The sequence below is a fragment of the Carica papaya genome, chromosome 3, assembly GCF_054855325.1.
Source record: "Carica papaya isolate Zhongbai chromosome 3, ASM5485532v1, whole genome shotgun sequence".
Taxonomy (NCBI): domain Eukaryota; kingdom Viridiplantae; phylum Streptophyta; class Magnoliopsida; order Brassicales; family Caricaceae; genus Carica; species Carica papaya.
Window position 1 is genome coordinate 36,089,692 of NC_142311.1, and position 10,594 is coordinate 36,100,285.

Sequence of the window (10,594 nt, forward strand, 5' to 3'; positions counted from 1 at the left end):
ATGGCATGGCTAGAAAGAGAGGAGGTGCTTTCGGAATGCAAAAATGAATAATGCATATGAAAAGTCTTAAAACCTAAAATTGATTTTTTATGGTGAAACTTTAATATCTTATTACTTAATTATAGAGAAATTATTGGAAGAACTTCAATTATTTAAAAATATTCAAAAAAAATTTTAAAGTACTTTTTAATTTAAAATTTTTCTTGACTTTTCAAAAACATAATATAATATCTTATTTTCGTTAACTTTATATAATAATGTCTATTGTCATTGACAAATGAAAACAATTAGAATTCAGTCTCATTCAATCACATAGAAACCCTTTAATTAATATATACAGGTGGAATCTAATTTTATTTGAATATATTTCTAAGATACAATATAAAATTCAATTGTGATTGAATAATTCACACAATAAAGGCTTAAATACATAAAAATATGACTTAAATTTTATAAACTAAACAATATTTCTACTAGATACTTATCAAAAATAAAAACCGAGAATAACATAAGAAAAAAAATATAGTGCACCATTATTTTAATATAAAAGCACAAAAGAAAATAAGTATTCAAAAGAAACTATTCATGTTATTACCATATATCCTCTCTCATCTCTCTCTTTTCTTCTTAGATAATTACATGTAAACACTTGGGTTCTTAAAAGTTTCACATCATGAATCTCATAAAATACTAATATTATAAATTAGTTAAAAATAAAAAATCTAACTCTCCATATCAATAAATTTAAAAAATTCACGATATAATTATTTTATTTTAAGTGTTCTATTAATAATAACAGATAGTAAAAAATTTTACTACGCTTTTTAAAATTTAAAAAATTTTTTGAATAAAAAATAATTTATAAAGAATTTTAAATATTTTTAAATAATTTAGAGATATTTAATATTTTAATGGAAAATTTTATAAGACATGTAATTTTATTTTTTAAAATAAAAAAGTCAATCGAAAAATAAACAAAAAATTTAAGTGAAACTGAAATAGTATTTTTGCCAACCGGAGACCAGATAGTCGAACAAAGCCGTGTACCGAATAGACGAAAATACCCCTCGTAAACATGGCAAAACGACGCCTAAATCCAGTTCCTTAGCTGCGTGGGTTTCCTCGTAGCTGCAGTTTTAGTTTTTATTTTCCAGAGAAAAAGCCAACCCTGAAAATACCGTACAGACTCTTCCTTTTCCCTTTCGCACTCTCCCCGACCCCTCTGTTTCCTTCTTGCAATCGCAGCTTTTGAAGGTAAGTTTCTTCTGTTTTTCTTTTTGTTTGTTTGTTGCCTAGAAAACACTTGAAAAGAAAAGAATCTTTTTCTTTTTCTTTTTTTAAATTTCCGTTCTCTAAGTAGTGAAGTTATTGTCTTTTTCTTCTTATCTCTTGGTATCTAACGGAAAATTACGGACTTTCGTGTTGATGTTCTATATTATCTTGATAATTTTACTTAGAATTCCCTCTTGGTCACTTGGGTATGGCCTTTTATTTTAGTTTTAATGTTTTTTCCATTTCCATGTTGCTCTGTTCACTTTTCCATCCTCTTCAGCTGATATACAAAAGAGAATTCCAACTCATATTTTCTTAATGCCGCTTGTTTTTTTTGGACTAGAATATTTGTAATTTGAGATCCATTAGGGTTTGTATGTGCATCCGAAATAGTATCTGGATTATCCATCTGCGAGTATTTTCGACTGTGGTGTTTAAAATCATTGTCTGAATGTAGATAATTACCTGTAATATATAAATCATGTTTATATAAAAAATTACTCCGAGTTTGTGGTTGAATAGTCTTTTTTTTTTTGCAGATTGGATAGTTCTGCAAAATGGGCTTCAATTTTGTTTATCGATCGTTGGTCGAGATATATCCGCAGGTATATCAACCTCAGTCACTGATAAAAACATGGGAGGCTAGTTTGATGTTCTTTTGCTATTCTTTTTTTTAAGAAAAATATTTTATCATTTTTGGGATCTTATTTCTCGAATTTTATCTTGTGGAACATGGAAATGCAAATTATTTCTTTATAAGATTCTAAAATGCTAGTGTGGATGACAACATCTACAGTTAACCATACTAGCTGCATTTAGTTATGTAAGTTTAATAAATTGTTCAAATAAGAATTCCTTTTCCTTTACATGTCATAATTATTCTGAAATATTTTGAGGTTAAGGTGCGATTATCTTTTCTTGACATCTTATCATATGAAGTATTTTCCTTTAAATGTGATCTTGATGAAGAAGAATTATTTAGCTATTTTCCATAATGTCACTAGTCTCAGCATGCGTTTCTCCAGTAAAGAAGCTTCTAAAAAATAAATGCAGAGCATTAAAGTTTAGGTTTTTAGTATGATTTGGCTATTTGCTATAATATGTGCTAGATTGGTCCAATGGGAAAAAGAAAGCAATTTGATTATATTGGTAGTTGGTATTTTCTTCTCGGTCTGGCTTAATCTATATTCCTCCATTTCACATTTCTGTCTAAAGGGAGGCACATGTATTCATCTCCTTCTGTGCACAGGTTGATTGGCGCATTCTAAAGGCTGTTGCTATTGAGAATCCCAAAAATGTTGATGCTGCTGTCGAAGCTGTTCTTACAGAGGTTATTCCATTTTTGTCTGAGAAGTCCATTCAAGTTTCTAAACGTCTCTCTGATGGGGAAGGTAATGCTCATCTTTATGGAAGACTTAGTTTTGTCTTCAAAACATGCGTTATGTTCTATTGCTTCAGCTATTTTATCCTCAGACTGCTTAATTTATCTCATCTTTTGGTTACTTCATATTTAAACCTCGATTTCCTTATTGTTTCAATTCCCATTCAATTTCCACTTTATTCCTTCACTTGATAACTAGTGATCTTAATAGATAAATTGTATCATCATTTTCATATCTGAACTGCTTCCGTCCCCAATTAATTTCTTTGGGTTAGATTTTCAATTCTCATGTTGAAATTAAAGATTTACTTCCAAAGAATCTAATGTGAGAGTGGAAGTAGTTACGTGAAAATTAGATGCAACTGTACCAATCAAGATTTGTATGGATTAAGTAGAGCAATAAGGTGGGAATTAAATGAGAATTTAACCATTATTGAAAGTTCTTCTCTTCTTCAGTTCTTCATTTAGATTTTAGGTATCTTGGAATTTTTGTTGGAGAAAATTTATGTCAAATGTGCAGGTGAACAGGAACAAAGCATTCAGCTAAAGCATTCCCAGTTGGTTTCAAGGACAAACGAATGCTCATCTTCAGGACTAAATTCAGTGGCTGTCGAATATCTTGGTGCTATTAATCTTCCAGATGTTGCCCATGATGGGGATTCAACATGTCAAACCATTTCACCTAAGGATTCTTTAGATGCAAAAGATGGTAATGATCAATCATCTGGATGTATTGGGAGTGAGGAAGTGATTTTGTTGGAGAAGGCTCCAGAGAACAGGATTGAAGTTGGAGTTAGTCAGATTTCCAATGTCATGTCCGATACTTCAGTGCATCAGGATGGTGATAACATTGATCACTCTGAACTTTGTACTTCAGTGCATCAGGATGATGATAACATTGATCACTCTCAACTTTGTACTGGTGCTGGAACCCTGGAGCTAGGTTCATTTAACGAATCCCAGGATGCCAATGTCAAAGTTCCTACTATTCTGGTAGAGGAAAATTTTGGTGCCAAAAGCAGCTTGACTGATCTGTGGCATGATTGGAAGGATTCAAATTTTCCTAAGGTCAATGTCTCAGAGAACTGTGTGAAAGGTGAAGAAGAATTGTATTCAAATATCACCATCTCAGTCTCAGAGGTTGAAAATGCTGTCACTGAGGTGGTTCCTACAGGTTATGGTCAAGAGCTTGTGTCGGATACTCCTGAATGTTTTCCTCAATCTGAACCTAGTCCTGCTTTATCAAATGCTGATGGTGAGAAAACTGATGGTTTCGTTGCCACTGAAATGGGCGATAGCTATATTGAGGATGAGTCCACCTTCAGTAGTTTTGTTACGCAATCCGGCCAATTATACAGAGTTGATCTTCTTGAAGAGATTATTGAAGATGCTAAAAATAACAAGGTAACTGGGCCTAGATTTGAGTTTTGGATTTGTAAAATAATTAGATGTAGTTTAGGGAATAGAATGCACTCCCTTCTATAGGGCCAATATTGGAACTTTGTTTTCATTATCTGGAATAGCTGAATGTGGAATTAAACGTGCCAAATTTATAGGTTGGTGGGTTATCTGCCAAATTTATCATGTGGGATAAAAATACCAAGAGCAAAAAAAAAAAAAGTTTGAATTATTATTATATGCAACGGGAAATTGTTTGACTTTCTCAACCTTGCAAACATCTTAACATTTCTTGTTTTTGGATAAGCAAATAGAAGTTTCTTCATCCCCTTTTCATATAATAGTGTTGTTAAATGATGGTGCAGAGGACCTTGTTTTCGGCAATGGAATCAGTCATGAACATGATGAGAGAAGTTGAACTTAAAGAGAAAGCTGCAGAACAGGCCAAGGAGGAAGCTGCTAGGGGAGGTTTAGATATTCTCATTAAAGTTGAGGAGCTCAAAAGGATGATGATGCATGCAACTGAAGCAAATGACATGGTTGTTTTAGTTTTTATAACCTGATAGTCTTATAATGTTCATTACATGGTCTGATTAAATGGTTTTTAATATTATTTATTTCCCAGCATGCTGGGGAAGTGTATGGGGAGAAGGCAATTTTAGCTACTGAAGCGAGGGAACTTCAAACTCGCGTGCTTAGCTTACAAGAAGAAAGAGATAAATCTCTTGCAATTCTTAATGAGGTATCTTGGTATTTTTCATACATTTTGGTCCATATACTAGCAACTCTTATCCATAGTTTCTCCTCTTGTAATCATCCTTCACAACTCAATTAAAAGATATGTGTTTGCTTCTGATTGTTATTGCATAATCATAGTTCTTTCATATATAATACTAGTTGCGTGGTGCTAGGATACAATAGCTGTAAGCAGTTTCAAAAAAGTGTTGGGGTGGGCAAAAAGGTGGAAAGGAAGAATAAACGTAAATAAATGAGTATGTTTCAAGTTATAGAGACTTTGAGGTTATCGTATTTACTTGTTATCTATATTATTATGTTTCTGCAGATGTTTGAAACCCTGCAAGCAAGATTAGCTTTTGCTGAGGAAGCTAGGAAAGCAGCTGAGCAGGAAAAGCTGGAAAAGGAAGAATCTGGACGAGTTTTTCTTGCAGAACAAGAAGCAATTATGGAAAAAATTGTCCAAGAGTCAAAGATGCTACTGCAGCAGGCAGATGAGAATTCCAAGGTAGCATAACAGTGTAAAAATATCACTTTGGGTTTCTTGAATCTGAATTCGTGTCAATAATTTGATTCTGATCTTCTAATGTTGCTTCACTGAAGTTGCGGGAGTTTCTTATGGACCGTGGTCGCATTGTTGATTCTTTGCAGTAAGTACCCTTGCCTTGTCATTAATAGATGTTGATTCTACGATGCTGCTATAGAACATAAATTGTGTGTTCTCTGGAACCACCTTTTTGACAAATAAGCTGCATTCCATCATTTGTGACTATTTTGTTCCTTTGGCCAGTTTAATGTTATTGATTGTTGCATATTCAATCACTAGGTCCATATCTATAACTATTTAACTGTTGAAATTAAGATTTCCATTATCATGTCATTATTTTGGAATTCTTGACTTGTTTTGAGCCATGGTTATCAGTGTTTTGGCTTTCAGTTGGGGGCCAAAGATATAGAAGCCATTTGGGCTTTATTTGATGCTTATAAGAAACTTTAAGCACTATTTGAATTTTTTTTCAGCAGTTTATCCTAATTTACCCATTTGATAACTAAACAAGTAGGGAGTCTTTGAAAGTGCATAAAAGTAATTTAGGCAGAAACAAATACTCTGCTTCCCCCAAAAAGAAAAATATTATTTGTAACTCTTTCTGGGTGCTTTTTTTGAATCTATTTTAAGGTTTTTTTTTGTTTTCTTATACATAATTACTTGTTTCTTAGTAGTACTTTATGTTGCATAAAGTACATTTTTAAGCAATCTTAAACATCTCTGTAATCGGTCAATTACCAAATTTCCTAGCTGTTTGTATGTTTGTTTTAAAAAATGCTACAAGAAATAGTAAATATACTATGCCAGTTTTTTTGGTCTGTAAAAGTCACATTATTGAGGATTTCTTGATTTTGTGGATTGGGTTTGCCAGCACCTCTTGCCTACCTTTTTCCCATCAACAAGATGGATGGAAGATAGGTTAACTGGATCTCTTTACTTCGTTAGGTAATTGAACTTGGGAGTTGCCCTGGCTTTTGTGGTTCAGTGCCAAACGTCTTCTTCATGGAGCATAAGATGAGGAGTTCTACATCATCAGGTGCTGGCAAAGCCCTAAAAAGGAAAAAGAAAATAAAAACCAAAACAAAACAAAAAATTTGGGAACTAGATTTTGCGATAGTGTGATACGACAATTCACAAAAAGAATCGTGAAATTAAGGTGACTGTTATTTCAGAATGTTTGATGGCACACTTGTTGTGATGTTGCCCTCCACCTCAATCTCATCCTCTGTCTCATTTCTTTCTCCCTCATCCCTCTGCCTACATATTTTTCCTGATTGCTGCATTTGTATGCCACATGCATGATATTCTGTGTATGCAGGCGTTAATCTGAGGCAGATTGAGGAAATGATTTGTGTTTCCTTATATTTGCAGAGGAGAAATTTCTGTTATTTGTCAGGATGTGAGATTACTGAAAGAGAAGTTTGACAATCGTGTGCCATTGAGCAAATCCATTTCATCAAGCCAAACTAGTTGCATCTTAGCCTCTTCTGGCTCATCTCTTAAGAGCAGCGCAGTGTCGGATCTGGTCCCAGAACTGTGTGAGACACCAAAGTTGTCAGAGAAGAGAAGCTCATCCTCAAGTAAAGGTGAATCACCAAAAGGCAAACTTGAGACTGAGAAAACCAGAGCAGACCGCAAAGAACTTTTGGAAGATGGATGGGATTTCTTTGACAATGACACAGATCTGTACAACAGAGCTTTATAAGTTGCAGAATAAACAAACTCCTTAGACATTCCTTTGTTAGGTTACATAGTTGAATTTCTTTGTAAGGGTAAACGCCAAACAGGTCTCAGATTTTATTATTGGTTCATATCAATTGAAATCTTTAGATTTTGTATGTGATCTTGAAAGCTTTTCTGTTGTCCATGTCAATTACAGTTTTGGGATCTTTTTTTTGTACAGTACATATATATAGTTAATTCTGGTAAATTATAGAACCCTTTATCTTGCTATAACTTTCCAAGTGGAATAACACACTCTTCCAACAACAGTCTGTTGTTCTTGGGTCTCAACTAAAATTCTAGCTTCTTATTGGTCTCGTCTTCTGTGGACGCTGAAAACATGCGATTTTCTTTTCTATGATTATAAGGTAGGTTATGTTTGTAACAAACAAAAAATTTGTTTTAGTTTATTTAGAAATTTACCCTTATTTTAGTAACAAGCAAGTAGTGATATTTTATAAAATGAAAAAAATTAAATTCCCCAGCAATATTAACTGGAGATGAGACATTTTAATTCTTTAAATTTTACAGAATTTAAAAAGAACTGATGTATGGACTAAATTTTTATAATTTCCTAATACAATTTACATTTCTTCTAGTTTAAACAAATTAAAAAAACAAGTGCTAACAGCCCGGCTAGTAGTCTTTCAAATCCAAAATCCTTTCCCAGGCAAAGACTTGAAATGACAGTGCTCATGATTTGTTGAATGAACTTTTACTTTATAATAACACTCTCTCATCAAATGCCTTTATTCACCAGAAAATTTTCGGTAATCTTAATAAGAAAAATCAAGAAGCTGTTCATCTGTTAATTAGAAGTCATCATTCATTTGATGAGCTTCTTTCTCTCTATTATACAAAGTTATCTATACATGTTGTACACCCTCACCTAATTTCTTCATCTCCTACCCGATTGAAGCTGTAATTCATTCATGTCTGTAAACTGTACACTGACAATCCATCCATCTATTAAAAAGAATTTTTTTTTTGAAACAAAAAAAGAAAACCAACCAAGGAGCTTGTTTTAACTCTCCAGAATCCAGTTCATCTTCTTCCCAGCTCCAAGAACTCTTCCCACTAGTCATGCCAACATAGAAGTAACACCGTGCACCTCCATATAATATACAGCCTTGCTCGCTGCTCTCTAATCTGTTTCGAACATCGCTGCCATGATCGAACCTTGATGGTCCTCATTGAAAATGGACTTGCTGCCATTTTAGTTGGTAAGATTTTTTTTTTTTTGGTTAAACCAAAAACTTTATTTAAGAGCTGAGTTGTGTCTTGGATGTTGCTAGGCCTTGTATTTATATATATACACACACATATGCATGAGATGAGAGGTGGAAGAGTAGATCATGAGTTCAAGACATTAAAAAATTAAAAAAAAAAAAAAAAAAGATTATGTGGTGAGTGAGAAATGGTTGGAAGGTCCCGTAGTTGAAGTAAGGAGACAAAGCAGAGGTTACTGGGGTGTCCCCTTGCCAAACCACCTTGATTAGGACCTGTCATCTTCTTCTGTGTTTGGAGGGTCATCCCCTGTCTTCCCTGTTCATTATGCCCACATCTTCACCAATCAATTTTCTCTTACTTCAAATCATAAAATTAGATTTCGATATAACTAATTACTGATTACTTAACATGATATACTAATTAACCAGTGGATCCTCATACAATAAAGTAGAAACAATTGACTCCACTAGATTTTGAAAATACATATAACGCTTCAATATAGTTTTATTTCTATATTTTTGATAATTTTATCATGACATTTATAATTTAGCCCATTTCAACCTTTAACCTCTAATTTATATAAAAAAAAATTATTTACTATTTAAATGTCGGACAAACTTTTAAAACTTTAAATCATAATTTTTTTTTAGTATATTTAAATTTATAATATCTAATTTGTAAAAATAAAAAACTATTCAAACTCGAATATTTTTTTGACTCCAATAATAATTTTGATAATTTTAATTAAATTAGATACTGTTTTTACAATACAAATTATAGTTTTGTGATAATCTTAATGTTTTTCTAAAATGGTTCAATACTATGACTTTTTTTTTTTTTTGGTTAATTTTTTAATTGTTAAACATAAAGTTATTAATTTTTTTTTTCATGTTATTATCTTATAATTTTTTGAGTTTTTTTTTTTTTTTTTTCTCTCTCCTACTTTTAAGTTACTTAATCTTGAACTTACAAATCCAAAGTAGATGCAAATATTCTCTTAAGATGTAATGGTCCAAGTTCAAAATAATTAAAAAAATAAATCAAATAGTTCTAAATTATTAGGAAAAAATTATAACAATTATAATTAGATAAGATCGTTTAATTATTCAATCATAAGAGAAGGCGGACATTTTATGTTAATTTAAGAATAGAAAAGTCATAATGAATATATAGTTGGTAGAATGTATTACAACTATAATTAATTAATTAATTAATTGAATACTTAGGTGGATCCAATATCATACACCACATGCTCAGTGCAATTATTCCAATGGGTAATTGACGAGTTATGTAATTTTGGTCAACAGCGACTAGTGGATTATATGAACAAATACATGCTTAATCCTAATTGTGATTGATTAATTAATCAAATTACTTAATTCCGCACCTGAAGATAATTTTATTTTTGGTCCTACAATTTTTATGAATAAAAAAGATGGTAAGATGAAAAATGAGGGTCCAGGTCGTGGTACCTAGCAAGGTGCCGGTGTCACGTGTGATACAGTCTTGGTCAACCCGACATGTCAAAAGCCATTTCCAAATCCATCCCTCATATCCTCCATTTACTTTCTTTTTCTCCTTCCCCACCACCAACCTTATCTTCCAAAACATTTCCCGGACACATTTGGTTCCACTTGTCTCATCTCCTATCAGCTTTCTTCATTTTAGATAACGACACGTGTCACCCGTGACTCAAATCGTTTTGGTATTAGGTCTGTTGGGTGAGTCTTGGGTCATTCCCAGCGAGTTCGTGGGCTTAGACAGCGACACGTGTGCTCGTAAGCCGTAAGATTCTGGCATCGGGCCCAGTCCATGTGGGAGACGCGGGTAGATTTTTTTATTTTTTTCTTTTTTTATTTTTTGGAGTTGTGGGGATGTCTCCAAAATAAAAACCTTATCACAAGGGGAAAAGGTAAAGTGAAAGAGAGAAGAGATAAGGGTGAGGGTCCATTTCATACAGTGTTGGTTAAATAATATGATAAGAAAAATGTGGTGTTGCCAATTCCAGATTCTGATGCTTTTCAAGGATTTCTTGTTTAAAGATTAGAGAGCTATTCAATTTATGCAAACCCCCCCCCAAGAAAAGAAAAAATCAGACCTGTCGGGTTGATTTTTCTCCTGTCATAAAATGAATGGAGTTTCCAAAGTAGGCATGTTTGTCCAAGTAAATCATCAATTTTACACGCAAGGCTACTACTGTCAATTTAAACATATATTATACACACACAAACATATATATATGTATCTTTATGATAGTTATTTTAAGAAGAAAATCACCTCAGGCAGTAAAATATGATTTATTAGAAAAT

General features: G+C 32.7%; 2 protein-coding genes across 4 annotated transcripts; one reads left to right on the forward strand and one right to left on the reverse strand.

Moving 5' to 3' along the window:
* The first annotated feature begins 1,097 nt into the window (after positions 1-1,097).
* On the forward strand, positions 1,098-7,171 carry LOC110816305 (uncharacterized). Of its 3 annotated transcripts, XR_015818137.1 has the most exons (10): positions 1,098-1,254; positions 1,812-1,877; positions 2,522-2,663; positions 3,174-4,057; positions 4,417-4,590; positions 4,677-4,793; positions 5,115-5,294; positions 5,390-5,436; positions 6,279-6,369; positions 6,705-6,799. XR_015818137.1 is itself a non-coding variant. In XM_088216965.1 (9 exons), the coding sequence occupies exons 2-9, from the start codon at positions 1,830-1,832 to the stop codon at positions 7,036-7,038; spliced, it is 1,926 nt and encodes a 641-aa protein (XP_088073091.1). In that variant the 5' UTR covers positions 1,098-1,254; positions 1,812-1,829; the 3' UTR covers positions 7,039-7,171. The 3 variants fall into 3 exon arrangements, 2 of the variants coding, with proteins under 2 accessions (XP_088073091.1, XP_088073092.1); XM_088216965.1 differs by lacking the exon at positions 6,279-6,369 and having other exon boundaries at positions 6,705-7,171; XM_088216966.1 differs by lacking the exons at positions 1,098-1,254; positions 6,279-6,369 and adding an exon at positions 1,391-1,478 and having other exon boundaries at positions 6,705-7,171.
* A 688-nt stretch (positions 7,172-7,859) lies between these two features.
* On the reverse strand, positions 7,860-8,580 carry RTFL14 (ROTUNDIFOLIA like 14). The gene has a single exon (XM_022044464.2). The coding sequence runs from the start codon at positions 8,268-8,270 to the stop codon at positions 8,133-8,135; it is 138 nt and encodes a 45-aa protein (XP_021900156.1). The 5' UTR covers positions 8,271-8,580; the 3' UTR covers positions 7,860-8,132.
* Between the last annotated feature and the right edge of the window lie 2,014 nt (positions 8,581-10,594).

Excerpts from the sequence above, each read along its gene's own strand:
- LOC110816305 (XM_088216965.1), top strand. The coding sequence starts at position 1,830 with ATGGGCTTCAATTTTGTTTATCGATCGTTGGTCGAGATATATCCGCAG. Across the intron at positions 1,878-2,521 it reads TGGTCGAGATATATCCGCAG|GTTGATTGGCGCATTCTAAA; the intron begins GTATATCAACCT and ends TTCTGTGCACAG. Across the intron at positions 2,664-3,173 it reads ACGTCTCTCTGATGGGGAAG|GTGAACAGGAACAAAGCATT; the intron begins GTAATGCTCATC and ends TCAAATGTGCAG.
- RTFL14 (XM_022044464.2), bottom strand. The coding sequence starts at position 8,270 with ATGGCAGCAAGTCCATTTTCAATGAGGACCATCAAGGTTCGATCATGG.